Genomic DNA, 21,638 nt, shown 5'->3' on the forward strand with positions numbered 1-21,638 from the left:
AGATGAAACGAGGAAATCGTTTTTAATTTTTGCCTAAAAACGGAAATGATGATGAAATAGCTGCACATTAAGATATAATGGTCTATGAATTGACTAATTGCCTAAGATTGAAATCATTATATGTTCATATTATCGACAGGAAACTGTCAATCCATATTCAATGATGGTGTGGGTTTCAAGTCTTTTATTTTGAAAGCTTCTTCTACTCATTTCCGGTTTTGTTTTAGTTATTGCCCGCCGACTTGACGCAGCTCCTAACAGACCACCAGGCGCACCGGCAGTCCCTCTCTTTGCTGACTCAGTGCCTTACCAGCAGTCCCTTCACACCGAGATACCGCATCCAGCAACCGACGCACTCTCCTCCGGTCGACTCGCCCAAGGCACTACCAACCTACAGAAATGGCTAAGACTGCAATCGGTGAGTTTCTGACATTTTTTCCTAGAATAAGAGCATATTCGCAGGTTTGAGGGTGCTGATGCTGTGGCGACACCCATGGCACAAAAGGATGCAGAGGCATGATTATAGGGAGCGGCCAAAACTCCTTTGCAAGTCACTCCTTTTAAATGAAGTTGCAAAATGAAATAATCGTTTTTCTCTTTTATCAATCTGTGTATTAAGAGTCACGTTTGTGCCTATTACTTTATCCTTTATCAAAATGAGTGCCGATCAATATGAGCTAGTTTGGATTCAATGTTTCGTATCAGTGACGCATTTTTCTAATTCACTCTAAAACAAGCGAATAACAGTAAATGAATCCATATCAAGACAAGAAAGGCGATTTTTATTTCCCACACACAGCAGCATTTTGTCGATGCCTGCCTGCCGCACCTGACTCAGAGCCGCGCAGCAGCATAATGCAGCGACCCCACCCAACATCTCCGGTCCCTTCAAAGCTCTCTCCAGGGTGTGAAATATCTCACCGTGGCAAATCTTCTTTTTACAAAAACTGGGCCATGCTATGTTCTGTAGTATAAAGCCGGCTCAACCAATTTTGTGACCGCTAAAGGCATGAATGATAGATAAAAGAGCATCCTTTTTCCAGAATTGCTTTGCAGTCGAGGGAAGAATTTACGACTGGCGATGAAAATGAATGTCATCTCAAGAATATCAGACCCTAATCCTATTAGGAGGGTTACATTATGGCCTTTTATGTTCAATTCTTGTAATATCACTGAGGCTTCAGTAGTATGTGAGTGTATTTGCTAGAAATAAAATGTGATTGAATATTATGTCAGATGGAAGGCCCTCCTTTCCACATCAAGGCTTGATATATTTTTTATTTATGTGGAGGATATTATTTGAACACATCACTTCACAGGCCCTATAAACACTGGATGGAACCTGCAGGCTTCATCAAATAGAAGACTAAAATCTCATCTGACATTAAGGAAAGTGTGCTTGCTTCAAGGGGTGTGTATGAAAAGTGCGATGTGCTCGCCAGTCTAGGGGATGGACTGTTTGTTTTATGGTTGACTAGGCGTGTGATGAATGGAGGGGCATGCAGACAGACAGCGGTAAAGGGTCCTGCATGGTGTCTGCGCTGAGGGGCAAGTAAACCCTGACTGGTATATTTATTCCCCTCTCCTCCTCCTACTCCTCCTCTGCCTCCTCTGTCTCCCCTTCTCTCCTCCATGATTTCAGGCGTGGACAGACAGAATGGGATGGGCAGGAGCACAGACACTCAGGGGGAGAGCAGTCAACCTGCCAGTCAGCACCGGCAGGTCGTCGAGTTCATGTCGGCTATAAAGAAACACAGCAGTGCTTAATATTTTTAGAATCACTTTGGTATTTTTTATCTACTTTTTCACACTTCTGAAACAGGAGCAAAAACACCTAAGGGGCAATACACATCATTAAATTAAGGACTAAAGGCAAGACGAGTACACCTTTGTTTATGGGAATTTCATTTAATTCCTAAGGATGTAACTACATGTATCGACTATCCCAGAAACAAACTCATGGTCAGAACCACTCCCATGTGCATTAAGGCCCCTGAGCACTTCCTGATCCTTATCACGTACACTTGTCACACCCAATAAGGTGTGGTCCTTCAGCTGGTCCCTAAAAATCAATTCCTTTGTGTACAGAGACACAAGCTTCTCAGCCTCTTGCACCATCAATTTCAAGAAACTAGTCTTGTCCAAATCCAGCTACATTTCTCTACTTAACATCTGCATCACAAATGTCGTTATGGCCCCTCGTGCATAAAACTCAAAAGGCTCCTGGGCATATCACTCATGCTGATTTATCGCTGAGTCCCATCGATCAATGCAGCGCACTAACTCCGATTACTGGTCCAGATGACCATTGCTCTTTAAAACGAGTCTGAGGAAGAGGTGATATCAATCCAGTGACGGTGGCATACCAAGTAATGTTCTCATCACTTGTGACATCTGGAACCTAGTTTGGCAAATGTAGATCTTCAGGTGTTTTAAACAGCAGATTCTGGATGTTTCACACAGCTATTGTACGCACTTTCAATTAACTGAGCTGGAGATTAAAGGATTGGTTCAACAATCAATAAATTGTTTAGCAGGAATGTTATAGGCACCTTGCTATGAAGTGCTTTGAAAAAAAAATCTTTTTCATGAAAATGTGCTGCTTTTTGGTTTTGTGTCCAATGAACAGAATATTTGTTGAGTTTTGATAGTCAGACAAAACAAGATGTTCTAAGACATCACCCTGGGCTTTAGGAAACTATAAGTGCAAATATCAGACATTTTATAAACCAATAAGATAATCAATGCATTGAAAATGATCCTTAGTTGCGGCCCTGCGCATGTAACAATGATCTCCTTGGAAGGACACTGGGTGGGGTTTAGGGAACATTTGCCCCAGCCCATCCCTGCATCGAATGACTGGACCTGCCCCTGATCATCTGGGTGCCATATTGTTTCATTTTATGGCCAATTTCGCTGTGGTAATACCTTCATAATTGTGTGATTATATAGCTGTCGGGTGGCACAGCTGTTAAGGGCCTGTATTTGCTGAACACAGATACAAAGTCTATACTGCTGCCAGCTCATAGTAGGACCCAGGAAGGCAGTAAACGCTGTGAAACACAGAGCTGCAGTTTGCTGCTCAAAGCCTTGTCAATATTATCTTTCCTACGTTTTTCACTTCTGCCTTTTTGCTCAAAGTGAATCTATTGCCTGTTCCATGTTTTATAGATGGGGTTGGGTATTTAGCAGAAGAAGAGGGTGGGGAGAAAGAGAGAAATAAAGATACCAAATAGAGGTGTGGTGGTTTTCTGCTACGCAGTTTTGAAGCTCCCAGGAGATGTGCAGAGTGGAGGCAAAGAGAGAGTGAGAAAGAGGAAATTGGGTTTGAGAGGGAGAATACATCAGCGACAGAGGAAACGGAGGCTTGGGGATGCAGAAGGTGCTGGGGAAGAGGGATGCTTGCGGGGGAGGAGGTAGAGTTAGATATTGATGACCTGCGCTCTTTGGCTGATGGATTGGAAGAGGAAGTGCGTTTGCTGGCTGCGTGTCTGTGGTCGGGACAGGAGGAGCTCTTTGAAAGGATGCAGAACTGACTAGTTAAAAGCACATGTCTGTAGTGGAGGAGAAGCATTAAGCGGTGTCATGGTGGTCTGAAATTATTTGGTCACATCTCAGATTGACATTTCTGACCCAGCATGTCTGTAATCAGTCGTTATGTTTGAAAAGACACCGGTGTTTGCTCACTTCCTGCAGTGGAATGTCATTTAGGATCATTGTAATTTGTATGTGCCTGATCCGCTGGGAATGAGCTTATTACTACAACGGTTATAGAAGGAAAATACATTTTTCTCTCAGGAGAAATACTGAGGCAATTTCATATTTTTGCACAATAGAGGATCTCATATATTTTTGATTAGGGATATAAAAATAAATCTTCCACACTCTGGGTTAGAGAGCTGTATTATTTTACAGTGCGTGCTTATCTTCCAATAAGTTAAATGAGCTCTCACACAGTCATAAAAGCTTAATCACCAGGAATATACATAATATACTGCTGCAATCTATGTCAATTAATCAGATCAGTAGATTGTCCGAAAATGAATTGCCAACTATTTCGAAAAAATATGAATCCTTAGTCAAGTAAACATTTAATGGTGTTGGTTCCTGAAATTTGAAGATTTGCTGTTTCCAAAACCAGACATTCATATGAGCTCTGGGAAAATGTGTAGGGGATTTTAGGAGTTTTTTCTAATACTATCGACTCAACAATTAGCCAATTAATCAAGACTGAATTAACGGATTAATCAATTAGACTAGAAATCTAATTCTAGATGAAAACATAATTGAACACAGAAAAGGCCTCTGCTAGAACTTGGCAACCGCTGAACACTGCTGTTCTGCTCCATGAGCACTCAACCCAAATTACCTGCTCCACTGAATTGTTAACTGTTTGACTCTTCAGCTGTCAGGTGAGGTTGTTTGTGGCAGGAAAATGGCTGCTGGGTCTTGACATATACACGACACTAATGAGCCTGTGACAACCCTCCAAAAGCTCTGTTCCCCCATTTTGTCAGCAGAAATGGTGTGGTCCACTAATTACACATTTAAGTGCCATCCACCTGAGGTGGCTGCCATTAGGCTGTCCTGGGGGCACTCGAAGGCGGTTGCAAATCCCACTGGGAGTTTCCTCCTTTCTGGTTTTAATCCTCCTGTCTGTGATTCTGGTTTATATTAGAAATGTGTTACACTGGCGGTGAAGCCCCACCCCAAAAGCTAAATATTTTTTCCATCGTTATCCGCCAGCAATCTTACTATTTTCTGTTTCTTTACCAAACTCCACTTTTATCTCCATTCCCACTCAACCCCTCTCTTCCTTCCACTATCCCTCAGTTTTGTTTTAACCCATCCCACCCTCCCACATTTCCTCCTCAGGGAAGGGGTTAACAAGGCCATCAGAGAGTAGTGAGAGCTACATCTGAGAGTTGATCGCATTACTGTGGCGTCTGCCAGTCTGCAGGGCAGAAAGTGAGACAAAGAGAGAAGAGGAGGAGAGAGTGAGCAGGGAACGAGTGAGGAAGGAGATTTGGTTTAATCAGACTGTACACCACATCCCCCCTATGGAGAATATTTTTTACAGTAGATCTCATTTAAGTCTTTGCAGATCATAAATCACTGTGGCACACTTCAGCCCTGCAGGCTGTGCTCTGGTTGATGGATCATTCCATAATGTGACAGTCTGCATGCAAATCACCGCCATGAGGCAGTGTACCTTTACAGAACACAGCAGCTATGTGCAAAAGCAGAATGTCACACAAGCTGCAGTGCGACGTAGATATTTTTGCCGTTCTCCCTGTAGGGACTGCTGCTGAACTCTGGGCTCAAATTACAAAGTAGTAGATGCCAAAAATACAGGAATAAAATCAAGGTTAGACAAGGTTGGTTGTTCCTTTCTTCGCTGCTTTTTCACCGTCTGCCCTTTGGAGCACTTTGCCCCTCCTACTGAGAAGGGCGCAGGTTGCCAAATACAACAATTTGATTTGATGCCAGCTTTGCCTCAGTGTTATTAACTTTTTGGACTATAAATGGATCAGGGGTAGAGAGTCAAATTGCTGTGTATGCTGCTAAGAAAAGCCACAGAGAGTGTAGACAAGAAACAACCAAAAGACGATCCTAACATCTATCCTAAATCCTGGATTATTTGCTTGGTAAATACCCCAAAAGGCACAATATGTTTTAGTGGTAGCTACAGAACGCCTGAGAGGCAATAGGGCGTTGGTCTGACAATGTTAATAAATAATAGACCAAAATGAAATGCATAGCTAATGATGTGTGGAGAATCCTATGGGGAGAGCAGCATCTTGGCTGTTGGGGAAATTAGGCCAAGTGAGGACACATCCATCCTGCTGTGAAAACAAAGGCCAAAATGCCCCAAAGCCCAGAGCAGCTCAGCTCCTCAAGACCCCCTTTGATGGGGTTCCTTTTTTGGAGAACTCGATGAATATTTATTCCTCCAAAAATCTGGATATTTACATGAGGAACCTCCTGTGGAGAAGAAGTGGGTTAATGATGTTTCATCTTCTTGTATGTTAGTAGGTTAATGATATTTAGATCATGTTTTTCTGCAGTGAGCTCAGTTTACATACACACAGTCATGTTTAAATATTTTTCCTCCGCAGCTTACAAAGAGAAGATGAAGGAGATCTCAGTCTTCTCACTCATCTGCTCCTGTCTGTACCCCGAGACTCGCAAAAACCTCATGGGGGATTTTGAAGGTACGTGAATGTATTTGATCTCATTTGTATACAACATGCTTCAATAACAAGTCATCCAGAGGCTCTAAAGTTTTATTTTAATCGTCTGTCTTTCTTTTTTGTTACACACATGTAGACTTGGACATCAAGCCCATTAACAAGCGAGCCTCAGGCCAGTCCTTTGAGATCATCCTGAAGCCGACCTCCCCCGTGTCTGATAATGCCCACTGCATCACCACACCCCCAAAGAGGGACATATCCCTGGAGGACATCCAGAAGAAACTGGAGGCAGCTGAGGATCGGAGGAAAGTAAGAGTGTTTCCAATTATTATCTTTTGCACCCAGCTGCCACCTTTCACTCTGCTTTAATAAAAGCCACAGAAAGCTGTAAGAAGATTAAAAGGAAGATTTTTAACCACAATACCACCGCTAGTCATTAAGAAATACTTGACTTCCTTCGTCTTCAAATGTCACGTACAGCATGGATGTTTGGTCAATAATGCGTCACATTGACTACTGCGGCTGCAAAACTGACATGAAAACTCTAATCTGACACTGGCTAATTCCTGCATCTGATTGATTTGAATGTGAATACGGTCAATACAAGCAGCTGACAAATCCACCAACCCACAAACAGATCAATCATCCAATCAATGACACAATTTAAAAAAATGTAGACCAGATGTTCAATACTGTGGGTCAAACAGCATATTATTTTTATTTAAAGTGATGACAGGAAAAAAGGAATACATTATCTTACCTCTAGACATTTTCATGCCTAGCATAAATGTGTGAGTCTGATTAGTTTCAGCAGCTCTGACTCATGCTTACCTTTTAACAAAAAATCGACGAGTGGTTTTCAGTAAATCACTGTTTCTATCAACTCTCTGACTAATTTATTTTGCTGCTCTTCGCTTATTTTTCCTTTCAGTCCCAGGAGGCGCAGGTCCTGCAGGCCTTGGCTGAGAAGCGTGAACACGAGCGCGACGTGCTGATGAAGGCCATGGAGGAGAACAGCAACTTCAGCCGCATGGCCGAAGAGAAGCTCCAGGTGAAGATGGAGCAAATCGAGGAGAACCGGCAGGCTTACATGGCTGCCATAATGGATCGCCTGCAGGAGAAGGTGAGAAGCATTAACCAGCTACTATTTTAAAGATACTGAGGCCATAAAACCAAGTTACCTCTTCCCCAGAGAAGCAACTGGCCAGACACCAATAAAGAAAGAATTTAGGACTTCATTTAAATGTCCAATGATATAATTTTTTTCAGTGACTTGTATTAATAGAAAACATAAGCTAATAATAAGTTCCTTCGTTCTGATTTCAAATCATATTTGACTAGCAACAATGATCTTGCAAGTTTAAAACAAAAAAAAGGTTTAATCAAAAGCAGTCATCAGAAAGTCACTGTGGCATCACAAGCTATACTTTAGCACAAAGATAGTTGACAGTTACAACGGGATTCAAATGGGTAAACTAGGCAAGAAGCATCTGGTGGAGGAACATTTATCAAACTTGACAGGAGAATTAAAAGAAAGACGTGCGGTTGGAAACAAGACGACCTCAGTAAATTGAGAATATTTTAGGGAAGACTTAGGTTGGACAATGATTGAGTCCTATGCTTGGAAGGTAGGAGATAAAAACATACAGTAAATGAGCGGGAGAAAGCAGGACAGGAGGCAGAATAAAGGAATAAAATGTCTTAAAGGTTGAAGAAATGAAATGGTGAAGTGTGCAGGAATAAAATGTCAGGAAAGGCCCTGAGGCAGAGACAAACATGACACCTTCAATCTGTGTTTTTCTTTCTAGGAGAGACATGCTCAGGAGGTGCGCAGGAACAAGGAGTTGAGAGAAGAAGTGACAGCGTGAAAAGCCCCAGGTTCGACGTCCCACCTCCAAACCCGCCCCCAACACCACCACCCCCAATCCTGAGGAACACCCCTCTCCCAACCTTGTCCCACATATTCCCACCTACTCCACCCCTCTGCCATACCCCCCCATACAAATTATGAAACTACCACCGCCTGAGACGCCAACCCGAGACAGTGGGAAGTTGAAATGGGGTTCGGGGTAAAAAACAAAAAAAGCGTAAAGAATTTCGGAAAAACAAGAAAAATGTGTGTCTCCAACCCACTCTTCCCAAAAAGAATGTTTTTGCTCCATTTTCAAATGAGAAAAAAAAAAATCTAATTGACAAATGACAGTGGGTATTGGTTTTTGTAAATACTTCTTTTTTTGTTATATACAGTAAGATACAAGCAGCAAAAGTATTGATTGCAGTGTGCCATTTTTTCTATATAAGTTTCTCTCCCTGCTTATATATGGATGTAATAATTTGTTCATTGACATGTTGTTGTTTTTTCTTCATTTCAGCCTGAAAATCATTTCAGCCTGAAAATCATTTCAGACGTAGGTGTTTGTTGTGAGTTTGCCAGCTAGCTGATGTTTGCTGCGACTGGTTGCGTCCTCACAAGGCCTGCATACTGGCTCCGTTTCCTCCTCCCTCTAAATGGGCACTTACTCATTTGACCCTGCAGATTTGAAAACAAAATTGGATCTGTTTGGTCCGAGTGATTTTCCATCAAGTTTAAGCCAATGTCCCAATTAGTGAGGGGACATGTGCAGGGAAAGTAGGCAGAAGGAAAGGAGAAAAGTTTGCTCTCTATGGGGACTGCAAGCCGTCGCTGCTCATCCACTCCTGTGAGGTAGATGGTAAAGTACCACAGGAGAACACTATAGCATTTAATGAGCCCATCCTCATCCTCCTTCCCTCCGTCTGCAACCTCTTCATCTCTCCACATACAGTACATACTGTAGAAGCACTCACTCACACGCTCTCCACATGGGCAGGCATTTAGCCAATCATAGCACAGAGCTCAAGAGGAGCTTGCTAAATTCTGTCCATCTGGCGCCGGAAAGCTCACGTAACATCCCTGACCAATGGCGGGCCTCTTCTATTCCTCAGAAAAAAAGCTTGCATTCACATTTCAATCACTTGTTACTGTACTATACAACACAACTGAGGATAAAGTGCACTCAAAGACAGCCGGAGTGCAAAAAAAACCTTCACCAGACTGTGAATCTTAAATCGGAGAAATTACAAATAAATTCCACCTTTCTCCCTTTCATAGAGACTAGAGTAGTGCCAACATCATCCACGCCTACTGGAATCATTGCATATCACTCCAAGACACTGTAAACGCCACCGAAAGGTCGGCACAAGAAAGATATAAAAGCCATGACAGGTATAGCTGCAACTATGATAAATGAACACAGTATTGCCATCTGTAAAGGTGTACATGAGTGTATTACTAAGTATTGGAATGACGGTCACACACGCACGGTAGGCCCATAGATGTGTGTGAGTGTGTGTGTAGTGCAGAAAGGGCGGGTGGATAACAGATTGTTTGTGCCATGTGATAATGACCCGGTGAAGTATAAACCAACACCGTAACAGTGTGTAACAACAACAACATCACAGACAGAGACTATCCTACCTGCCTCTCTCTCTCTCTTTCTCTCCTCTGTCCATTTGTGTGTTTCCCCCCTTTCCACGTATATCTTTGTGAGCAAGCAGTGGTTAATAAAGATTTGGGGTTCAGTGAATGAAACTGGCTTTGGGTGTGACTTCTTTCAGATACTGTCAATTACTGTTTCAAGGTTAGCATTCAGATAGAGTCATTTGGTTTCTTGATCATAATTATAATGTATTGGTTTAACCCTAAAAGGATTGTGCCTTGGTTTTCATTACATTATAAGCATAAAAAGAAAATAGCAAGAGAAAATATAAAAAAGAAATAGAAGCAAGTATCAAGAAACACAAATAAAGAGTAAAAGAAAATGTCAATACAAATATAAAAAAAGACTGCTACATATTCAGTTAAATTCATAAATTCTGACTAATTAAAACTAGAAGTGGAATGAACTCAAGCATATTAACATTAAGTTAGTAGTTAATTCCTCTAATTTACTACATGATGTTTTCCGGTGTAGTTATTGGTCATTTTACAGAGGCAAATGTGTGTTAATAAAGTCAATGCCTGAATGGTGATTAAACACACATAATCATATGAAACAGCCTACTGTTTAAGTAGGGCAGCAACTTCTGATTATTTTAAATGTTAAGTTTGTCAGGAATTGTTCTTCATTAATTGCTTAGTTGTTTGGTGAAAATATTGTCAATATTCTAATCATATTTTTCCAAAGTCAAGGATGTCTTCAAATGTCTTGTTTGGTCCAAACTCCAAGATATTCATTCGAATATCAGTTTTAAAATAACTCAAAGCAAATAATCGATGATACAACAATAGTTGCTGCAGATCAATGTATTACTTTACAACTAATCCATTCATCTTTTCAGCTCTAGTTTAAAGGCATCGTTCTGAATAATTAATATTTTTACTTTCAGTACTTTAAAAACGTTTATTGAGGTTAATGCCAGGCTTTTTACTGTAACATATTCTTACTTTGTGTTATTGCTACTTAGTAAAGACTGGCAGTTAATCTTCCTAAAGTGTCGTTTGCCTTTTCAGTTAAAGTCCCAGTAATGACCAGCAGGGGGAGACAAACAGCAAGATATCTCAAACTAAAATCTCCTTGACCTTGTAATTTTGGCTGCAGTGAAGCTTACATCACCGCCTGGCTCTGCATCATCCTCAGTAATTAAATAAAAAGGTTAAGTAGAATGACGAGAGGGATGAAAGGGGAAAGAGAGAGTGTACACTTTGGAAGAATAGATGAAAAAAGCGAAGGATATTTTGGCGAGTGAGTACACTTTTGAAGTGACGGCATGAAGGAGCCGAGAACAGAAGGTGCAGCTGGTGCTGGCTTAAATGATGGCGAAGGGACAAAACTGTCTGCACACTTCCTTTCTCACACTTTTTTTCAGTCCTCTCCCTTCTTTGATCCCTCTGTCCCATTTTTTCTTCCCCCTTTCCCTCCTGATCCCACTCCATTCTCCATCCCTCCTTCCTTTCCTTCTTCATTCTCTTCCAACCTTCCCTCCCTCCTTCTTTCCTCCTCCTCTAGTTCCCACGCAGCACATGGGGCCAGCCGGGCTGCTATTGTCCAGGATATCCCCTCCTTGTTAATGGTTTCCTGTGCACACACGGAGGGCTACTGAGAGAAACAAGCAGCCGCATCTGATACCAGGCGTCACCACGTCGTATACGGCACACACACACACAACTGCAGGCATTAATAAACACGTGCACACACCTACATTCACACACACACACACACTCTTGAACAAACAGACATGAAAATGAACAAACACATAAAAAGGACGCTGATAAAGCCAGAGGTGATTTAACATAACTTTTTTTATTACAGGGAAGTTGTCATTACCACCAGCAACAACTAATATTTGATTTGTCAGTGCAACCATAAAATGAACAAACTCAGTGACAGGAGAAACCAAAACATCAGGTGTAAGTCTATTGCCTTGCAACTACTGTGACAGATACAAATGAGCTCCGTTGAAAACACAGGTCGATAATGCTGCTACTTTGAACAGGAAAACAACTTGAAGACAAGGTAATAAAAATCACCCAAGCATCATGAGAAATTACAAAAACAGAACAGCTGGTAGAAACTCGTGGAACATATGTGAAGTCTCAGTTGTTAAGAACAGGATTTACTGTAGAGGAAACATTACTTAGGGAGGAAAGCTTAATCAATAAGGCCCCATATGAACAGGGAGTTGTGGGAAAATCTTGTTTATTTGAACCAAGCTGGTAACTAACTTCTGTTCCAGTATTTAGTAAAACAAACACCTGGTTTCGGTTATTCCACTCCATTAAAAAGCTGTAGAAAGGCGGTGACTCTCAACCACCTCAAGCCCTCCCTCCACTCCCCTCCCCGCATGTAACCAGGGCACCAACACAGGGTTTTTCAGCACAGGGGGAAAACAAAGGGGGGGGGGGCAGTTTCACCCTGGAACTTGACGGGTGGCGACTGCTTGACCATCTGGAAAAGCCATTCCTGATAGGCTGACAACAGTGGGTGAAACCTCTGAAGGGGTGTGGGGGAACAGAGATCAATCACAATAAATCACTCTGAATGCTTTTAAGTCATGGTCTCACTCCTCACTGTTTTTCTCTTCTATACAAAACTCAATACATTAGCAAGAAAATCCTACAGCTAGGAGTATCCTCTGCAGGATGTCAACATCATAGAAAAAAAATATTACTTTCTTAAATTTGGAAAATATAAAGTATTGTCTTTGAACGTCCAGCTCAGCTGGGTAGTGAGTAGAGTCTGTGTGTAGATTGAGTGGAGCTTTTTCATCTCAGTCAGAACGCGCCTATCTCCATGCCCCAGGGTCTGTAGGGTTTCCCCACGCTGGATGTTGGGATGGGGACGCTGAGGGCGGAGGAGGGGGACATGATGGGGAAGGCGCTGAAGGGGAAGGGGAACGCTGAGAGGGTGGAGAGGAGAGGATTGGAGAGCTTGGACGCTGATGAGGAGACCAAGGCAGGGTGTGTGAGGGTGCTGGGAGCCCCAGTGGTGGGGGGGACCCGGATCTGGCCCTGATCTGAGTGAGGGGTGCCGCTGCGTCTGCCTGGGATGTGAGAGTCTGCACTGGACGAGGATGAAGAAGAGGAGGAGGAAGATGTAGATGATAGAGGAGTTTGTGGGCTGCTGGTGGCGCTGCGGGGTAAAGGTGCCAATGTGGCCCCCTGCTGGTGCTGGAGGAGGAGGGGGTGCGTGAGGTGGGCAGGAGGGGACCCGAACGCAGAGCCCCAGGCCAGGTGACTCAGGCCGGAGTGAGCCTCTCTCTGACTGGCGTAGTTGTTGAGGTGGGAGACCAGGCGGATACGCAGAGGGTCCGCCCCGTCCAAGCCCTCGATGATGCTCAGATAGCGGGCCGTCTCAGCCAGGCACTCCCTGAAACCCAGACCACGGTAGTCCATCGCCAGCGCATGAGCGTCAAAATAACCTGAGGGCAGAGGAAGAACACAGCAGATTAGTTTAGAGTCGCCTAAGCTGCTACAAAACAAGTTTGTCCTGAACTTTGGGATCTTTGTCAGTCGTGAATCAATATGCCTCTGGCTTTGAGAGTGTGAAAGAGTAAATAATAAGTCCAAACAAGATGGACCAGTTGTTATCAGTTTTCATCTACATGTCATGTTGTGCTTTTTTCCTTCTCTTTAAGTAAGAGAATAAAGTAATTGTTGTCTATTTTCCCCTCTTAAGTATATGAATAATATTTTCAATAAGTGGAAGGTGTTTTTCTGTAAAAATAATGGATCCCAGACATACCTTTGCCTCCAGCAGCATGAAGCATTTTCAGATGGTCAACAGTCATCTGCAGAATCTCTGCTTTCTCCAATTTGGCTGAGCCCTTCAAAGGAGAGAAAAAAGGAGCCAAATTAGATATCATATAAATAATATTAATAATGTCACGCGAGCATAAATTATGTTCAATATTTTTGGAATATAAAGTTTATTTGCGTATGGTCTAAAAAATAAGTAAAGTCGTGTTGCCTGATGCTTACCTGTTTCTCGAAGGCGCTGGGCACGAGCCTGCGCAACTCGCTGAGGCTGTTGTTGATCCTGTCACGGCGCCGTTTCTCAATTATCTGAGGAGAGACAAAACATACAAATTATAAGTTTTTTGCACAATACGTGCATTTGGACAACATGCTCAATATTTTAAACTGCAAAAACTGCATTTTTCAACAAATACATGTACTTACTCCTCGACGCCTTTTCCTCGCCTGCACCTGAGTAGAAGTTGAGGGCGACATGGACCCGAGGGGAGAGCTCATGTTCCTAAAAAGAGACGAAACAGTCAATACCTCGTAAAGTCTACCTTTTTTATCATTATACTACACATATTGAAGCTACTTATTTTTGTTATCTTGTTTAACCATTTCGTCTGTCCAATGGTCTGAACCACATTAAAAAATAAGCAAACTTACCCATTCTCATCGCCACTCTCCTTCTCCACCTCAATAGTCTCGTCCAGCTCGCTGTCCGAGGAACTAAAATCGTGATTCCTCTTCATTTTGTCGGTCCACAATAGTCCTACAGTGTGTATGCTTGTTCTGTCTTCCAGTAGTGCGAGTGTTCACGTTTGCCCGGAGAGCCTCTGTTTGAAGCACTCAGCTTTCCCACGGTGTCATTTCAATGCTGGAGCCGACCTATGGAGGCGGGGCCTCGGGTCAAATCAGCCAATCACAAAGCGGCCGTGGGTTTGAGTGACAGCGCAGTTGGCCCAAACACATGCAAGTAGGCTTTGACAAGTCAGAGAGGAAGAAAAGAAGGAGACATCTCACTCAATGGATATATGGAAGTTTTTAGAAGAAACTGTTGTTGCCATCCATAACTTTTTGAAAACTTGTGAAATGTTTATATATAGAATATACACTACAACTTAGTAAGATTATAAAGACATTTTATAATTCCCATGTTGAGAGATATCTTGCTTCATTCTCTATAAATGTCCAATCAAAAAATAATATATATTTGTTTAAAGAAATATAATCCACATTTAAAAGAGCAAACCAAAACCAATTGATATTTCCTAGGGTAACAATTGCTTAATAAAAGTAAAAATAGATGCATTTTTTGCTAATGAAGCCTTTACATGATTTGTTGGTGGTGTTATCATACACTGTATAGCCTATCATTGCCCATTGTACATGCAAACCATATATTTGTATACAAACATTGTCATTATTATTAAGTTATTTTTGAATTCATTAACTCGATATAATTTCCTCCTGCATTGTGCTAGTTTAGCCTTGCCCCTTTTCTGAGAAACGTCAAAATATATGACATTGGAGTAATCCTTCTGTTCGTAGAAGATCTTTGGAAAAACTTTGAATATATTTTGACGTTTCTCAGAAAAGGGGCAAGGCTAAACTAGCACAATGNGGGGGGGGTGCTTTCTCCCAAGACTGCAAAGATACTGAACGTGGCTCAATGTCTTTTTTTTTTGTGAGGCCAAATGTCAAACGTTAAAACATGTTTTCACTGTTCAGGCTCGTTATCGAATTAGTGAGTAAAGATGAGTGATTAGAAATGTGTGGGCTGTTAGAAGTCTGTGTGTGTGTGAGTGTGTGTATGTGTGTGTATGTGTGTGTGAGTGTGTGTGTGTGTGTGTGTGTGTGTGTGTGTGTGTGTGTGTGAGTGTGTGTGTGTAGATCTGACAACCGATGAGGCGAATGTTGTTTTCCACAGTAACAACATACCTTCATGTCAGACTAAGAGATCACGCTGCAGCCATATCAAAGGATCAAATTTGGGGTAATCTGAGTCAGTCTTCAGACACAAACCATGAACTTCTTGCTCTACTCGTGACTACGGTGGCATGGCAGCAGGTTATCCTTGTCCTATACACTCTTCGTATGAAGTGTCAAAACAGGACAAAGTTCCCAGTTCGCCAAGGGCACAAGGCCAGAATGAAAGTGTGATTGGGTCAAACTCGAAGCGAATAATCACCTCAAGCTGAGATGAAAGTTAAATAACTGCCTTTGTTCTCCACGACTTTCTCTCACTCTCTCGTCGCAGTGACCACCCAGCAGGAGTTTCACCGACTCCAGACATGAGTCACACCCAAACTGCCTCAAAACCCACCCACTTTACCTCCAGATTAAAGTCAGACAGCTCTGATTGAGACATCCTGTGAATATTCAGCAGCAGGTTCTTCAGTTTTTTCTATTTGACTTGAGTGGATCAAACACATGGGAGTCAAAGGTTCTGCCTCCCATCCACCTGTTGAATTTAGATATCAAATGTACCAGACTGAGGATTAGCAGACTATAAAGAAGATCAGAGGAAGCAGATGAAGAGAGGGCAGATGAAGGGGTGTGTTCAGGTCGTCTGTGTTTCCTGTAGCAAAAAGAAAATCACAGACATGATCCGTGCAACATATGTCAAATCTGCTGTCTGGGAAGTGCTACACGTGCCTCACATCAACACCCAAGACCAGAGTGGAGTTGTTGCTATGCTAATGCATTGTTTATTCTGTATGTACTGTCTATTGTTTTACTTTTTCTAAAAATATGAATGTGTTAAAGGAAATGGCTAGCAACATTGCCTATACCCAACAATGAATATAACCTCCTAACAGTCAGCAGGAACCAAAGCCAGATCCCTCTATTTCCTGCATTAGTTTAAAAAAATTATAAACAAAAAAACATAGATGACATACAGTTTAATCCACAGCTCAAAATAGTCGACTGTTCCTAATTACTTAATATCTTTTTTAGAGATTGGTATCTTCAGGAGGAACCAATGGGTTTGGGAGTGAGAGCAGGAAGTCAGAAAATATTAGAGGTGAAATGACATGTTGTTAGTTTTTGTATTTGCATTAAATATTTGTACAACAAGGATAGATCTAGAATAACGCCAGCCTTATCCTTTTAATTATGCACCATTTCCCTCCTCAAAACACATTATTCAGATTGCCTTACATTTAGTTTAACCTTGAGAAAAGTTTGGCTTTTAGAAAATAAATTCAGTGCAAAATGCTAAGAGACGTTTCTTTGCATCGTTTTAAAGACTTGAAATGCCAAGTAAAAAAAAAATTAGGAAACATTTTTTTTAAAGTATCCATTTTTTTAAAGTATCCAACTTGAGTAAAACTAGATTCCCTAAAGTAGTCATCGAGAGCTCAAAGGGAGAGAGAAATCATTTGTCTTGTGTCATCGAGTTGGTTTCTCTCTCTGTTTGTGTTTCTGTGTGTGTGACAGAGGGAGGCTCTTGAACACTTCCCATGGGAGAAAGAGACACATATGAGTGTCAGTGGGTCAACTTTGACACGTCCTCCACTTCCTCTACACACACACACACACACACACACACACACACACACACACACACACACACACACACACACACACACACACACACACACACACACACACACACACACACAGAAATGTTCTTTGTTGAATTAATTTCAAGGCAAGGACCCTGTTAACAAAACTCACAGGGAATGTTCAATGATAGGCAGGAGCACAATGAAATCTTCAAACCCAGCCTCCTGAAGGCCAATACTGAGTTGTCACACTAAAGACCTACACACACACATTCTCAAACAATGTCTCTCTCTCCCTCACCCCCTCTCTCTCTAAGGCACAATGGTCGGGTGTCACACACGTCTGGAGCAGAATTAGCCATCGCTTCCTCTCCCTGTCAGGGGAAACAAAGTTAGCCTTCCTCCGTGGTGCATACAGCTCTATTTATAAACAATAACAAGGCTCGCCCTCCGCAGGGTTTCACCAGAGAGGGGATCGCAGTATTGTTTTGGAGCGGACGAACATCTGTCTGTGGCTAACCTGCAGACGCCGAGCTCGCAGTGTCTCACCCTGACTCCCTGAGGGTCACACCTTCAAAAGCTGATTTGGGTTTCCTAAGATATGCATATAACAACAATATTTAAAGTCTCCCTCAACCTAAAATGTGTTTTCTCCATGTAACTTCCCTTGGATGTGCAGAGTAATGTATGTGCATAATTTGACACACTTAATATGCTGAGAAAGGAAAGTTATTTTAGTTTAAGAAGTGTATGTATTAGCCTAACATCAAAACTTAAAGTCAACCGCGGTCCAATATACAACTTACAAAAAAATGGGATGTTTAAAAAAAAGTATATTTATCAGTTATGGGTTTTAAAAAGAGGGATAAAATATGGTTTTAAGACACTTGAACAAGTTGAGAGTATTATTCATGTCTTTAAAATTCTCTGTTGGTAAGCTTAATATTTGAAAAAGTGTGTTATAAACCTGTCTGACAAAGAATAATTCTACAGTCTACTACAATTTATTTGAAATAATATGCTTTGCAATAACATTTTTATTAATTTATCTTTTTACATATCACAATTAAAGACGAGTACTTTTTTCAAGGCCAGATGTGTTTCGCGACAGTTTTCCAGAAGATGTCAGTTTAGTAATGATATCACATGGTATGTATTAAGTTTTGTACAATAAAACTGAAGCTATGACCTTGCCTTCTAGCTAAAGCTATTATTAACTCTTCAAGTTTTCATGTCCGGGAAACATGTGATGTACAAGGAAACATATATTTAGGTATGACATAATCTCCTCCTGAAATGTCTTACTTCTTTCCCATGGACTTCTTTCGTATTTGGTGCTGTTTTTTTTTGGTGCAAATTAAGGTCAGAAGAAAGAAACGTAATGTATGTTGTAGACATTACAAGGTGTTCATTTTGTGGGGTTTATAATAGAAACCTACAATTGTTTTGTTATCGTGTAAAGAAGTCGGAGAGAAGGTAAGAACATTTGGGATGATGTTAATGGGAAACACAAGCTTTATCCTTTAATATCAGTCATCAGCTGAGTCAACCAGGATCCGATTTATTTGACCAAAGAGGAGGAAGTGGTGAGCAAGTTTAACTGATACTTTAATTTATTATTCAGAGCTTGTTCACATGAAATGAATGTTTTCCCTCATTCTGACCCTTGCAAAAAACACAATGATTGTATAGCGTACATTGTGTAATCAACTTTATTAATGAGTGTTTATTTGTTTTGCGTCTGATAATATGAAATCATGAGGCAGACACCCCTGAGATTACCACAAGCAGTTAACAGTAAGCATGAGATTGTTTGGTTTAGCAGAAACTGAGAGTTCCTGAATGTGATATCAACATCATTCATCATTGTCACTCCGTCAGCACTGCAGCAGAGCTTCATTTACACTCACTGAAGTCATGTACATCCACACTAGCCCTTTGCAGGAAATCAAATCCAAACAAACATAATACAGCTAAACACCTGATGACATGTGGACCGTTGTGAACATACATACAGCATAAGGCATTACAGTTAATGCAGAAAATATGGACTGTGTACAGCAGTGAAATTATTGGTGGATACGCCTTAAAACTACTTCAAAGCCTGCGTGCACACCAACCATTTCCTTTTGGTAAGACAGTCTAGACTCAATTCACATCTGATGACATGTTGTTGCTGAAAGATATGCACTTGTGGCTTGCTAATAAACTGAAATTCAAGTCATTTTTGATTGCAAAGTGCAAGAGGGCAAAAATATCACAATGATCCGACATTCAAAGAAATGTCTCTGTCTCCCCTTTGGACTTTAATTTGGGAGAATTTGCTAGCTTAAGACAGGGTTTGGAGAGACACCATTTGGGTTCAATCTCTTAAGCAACGAATGATTGAGAAGATTGGAAGAAAGATCAAGAAAGCAAGATAGAGGAGAAAACATGGAATTAGGAGAAATGAATAAGAGTGGAGAGAGCAACAGAGGTGAACCGTCACAGCACCACTGATTACTTTGGCCTCAAGTTTTAGTCGGTTTGGTGGCCTGATTTGAAGCGGGAGAAGAGGGGAGGAGGGTGGGAGGCGGAGGAGGGTGGGGATTTGATGATGTCGTGTAGCGGGCCCTCACCTTCAAAGGGCGGCCCCTGAAAGGCCCTACTAATCACAACATGTGATGAGACCGGTAGAACAAAGACAGCCGTGCAGAAAATAACAGCGTGGGAACTCTGGGTGAACTTGAAATACAACAAGAGGGCTCACTCCCACCTCCCCCTTTCACTCCCCTTGCCACACACACACACACACACACACACACACACACACACACACACACACACACACACACACACACACACACACACACACACACACACAGTCAGAAACTAATGGTGAAGCACACCTGTGTTTATTATGACAAAGGCTTCAGGTTGCATGCGCTTGGACGTATGTTAACACAACTCCCACTATCCCACTCCAACGACACACACACGCACACACACACACACACACACACACACACACACACACACACACACACACACACACACACACACACACACACACACACACACACACACACACTCTCACACACACACACACACACACACACACACACACACACACACACACACACACCAATAATCAGTTCGATGGATGTCTCAGTTCATCTGTGTGTCTGTCCTGTGCAACAACAATAAGATGAAAACAGCCCCTAAGTGCTTCCTCTCATTCAGATAAACCAAACAAGGCAGCCTCCTCTCTGTGTGTGTGTGTGTGTGTGTGTGTGTGTGTGTGTGTGTGTGTGTGTGTGTGTGTGTGTGTGTGTGTGTGTGTGTGTGTGATCCATAATTTACTGTTGAATTTTACAAGCACATGTTAGTGTGGTATGATTAATTGTTGTGTGTTTAATTCATATTGCATCATTATTTTCATACAGCGGTGCATATTTCCCTACCTCATTCATAGCCTTCGGTTTTGTTGCAAGGGGATATATTTCACAGGAGATTTTCTTTTTGTGACCTTCACTGACATTTTAAAACAAAATGTGTTGTTTCAGACGGCTGGGCAGTTTAGATTTAATGTCAGTGTGCTCCTGGTATAAACTGGTTTCAATGTGGATTTCAAACCATGTTAACAAGCCGATGTTTGTGAAACTGAGAAGGTGTCATATCCAGTTTTGGTCTTTTCAAAAGCTTTTAAAATCGTGCGTTTCAAATAAAGTTTTAGCATGAAAAATTGCATAAATTAATTTATGGTTGTTTGTAGTTTCTTTACCCCTTTGGGAATTCATAATATTATTATGATCATTAATATGTCATTTTAATTGATTTTCTTAAATGAAGTTATAGCAATAGTTCAGAGATGTTTTTGAAGAGCTGTGGTAATTTTAACACACATGACAGAGTCTGTCATGTGTGTTACAATTACTACAGTTTGACTCCAGTCTGGTGGCTTTGAGTAAAGCATAGTAAATATAGCCTATGTTTTGTACTTTAATAAATTACGCTTATTTACATAAACATAATAAAATGTACTTTTCAGAAACACTTTTCTTGTTGAGTTCATGTCAAGTGATTTTGGTTATGTAATGTTACATGATGTTATCCGGTTGTACTGAATGACAGTGTGTTATTGAAATATGCCACAGCAGGCCCTGCAGGAGACCCTTCACTGAAGAGCTCCAGCTCCACATGCGGTAACATGAGCCCTCCATGTATACAAACACACCAGCAGCTCTGTCAAATTATTTGGGGAGTGTGACCATTATAAGGAGCCACAAGTCTTGTGGTGGTGATGATGTGGAGACTCCAGGGGAAAAGGGTCGAGGAGTGCTTTGATTGCATTACTCTCTTTTGTTGAAGGTCCTTGAAGTCCCCACATCGTCTTTACCGTGCATGAGGTCTCTCTGTGGGGTAAGATTAGACTTGGTGGCTTCCTCTGGTTGCGGCAGTGCTCCCAGTCTCTGCTCCCGGGCTGAGTTAGTATTGGATTACAGGTTCACACGCTCGCTCGCAGACCGCCCGTCGCCCCGACCAATTGCTCCATTCATTCCAGCGCCGGAGACGGCCGCCGGCCTCTGATTGGTTATCAGCGCCGGTTAGGGAACTTTCCCACGGCCAACGCGTGCTGACAGCCGGCCAGCCACTCCTCACCACCACCGGGACACACACGGGGGAGGAGGGGGT

General features: G+C 41.9%; 2 protein-coding genes across 2 annotated transcripts; one reads left to right on the forward strand and one right to left on the reverse strand.

Annotated features, from left to right (window-relative positions):
- Positions 1–252: 252 nt before the first annotated feature.
- Positions 253–9,804, forward strand: stmn2b (stathmin 2b). The gene is made up of 5 exons (XM_010773001.1): positions 253–418; positions 6,120–6,215; positions 6,331–6,503; positions 7,126–7,317; positions 8,003–9,804. Exons 1-5 carry the CDS (start codon positions 400–402, stop codon positions 8,060–8,062), a joined length of 540 nt encoding a protein of 179 aa, XP_010771303.1. The 5' UTR covers positions 253–399; the 3' UTR covers positions 8,063–9,804.
- A 1,691-nt stretch (positions 9,805–11,495) lies between these two features.
- hey1 (hes-related family bHLH transcription factor with YRPW motif 1) lies at positions 11,496–14,290 on the reverse strand. The gene is made up of 5 exons (XM_010773002.1): positions 14,119–14,290; positions 13,894–13,969; positions 13,693–13,776; positions 13,457–13,538; positions 11,496–13,133 (listed from the first exon to the last, which is right to left on the reverse strand). Exons 1-5 carry the CDS (start codon positions 14,202–14,204, stop codon positions 12,487–12,489), a joined length of 975 nt encoding a protein of 324 aa, XP_010771304.1. The 5' UTR covers positions 14,205–14,290; the 3' UTR covers positions 11,496–12,486.
- Positions 14,291–21,638: the final 7,348 nt, after the last annotated feature.

This window comes from Notothenia coriiceps, unplaced genomic scaffold (genome assembly GCF_000735185.1).
Source record: "Notothenia coriiceps isolate Sejong01 unplaced genomic scaffold, NC01 NC01_scaffold00011851, whole genome shotgun sequence".
In the NCBI taxonomy this organism is placed as follows: domain Eukaryota; kingdom Metazoa; phylum Chordata; class Actinopteri; order Perciformes; family Nototheniidae; genus Notothenia; species Notothenia coriiceps.

Coding starts and splice junctions, on each gene's coding strand:
- stmn2b (XM_010773001.1), top strand. Junction 6,216..6,330: donor CCTCATGGGGGATTTTGAAG/GTACGTGAATGT, acceptor ACACACATGTAG/ACTTGGACATCAAGCCCATT. Junction 7,318..8,002: donor TGGATCGCCTGCAGGAGAAG/GTGAGAAGCATT, acceptor TTTTCTTTCTAG/GAGAGACATGCTCAGGAGGT.
- hey1 (XM_010773002.1), bottom strand. CDS start 14,204: ATGAAGAGGAATCACGATTTTAGTTCCTCGGACAGCGAGCTGGACGAG. Junction 13,970..14,118: donor GAGAGTGGCGATGAGAATGG/GTAAGTTTGCTT, acceptor GTCTCTTTTTAG/GAACATGAGCTCTCCCCTCG. Junction 13,134..13,456: donor TCATGCTGCTGGAGGCAAAG/GTATGTCTGGGA, acceptor CTCTGCCCTCAG/GTTATTTTGACGCTCATGCG.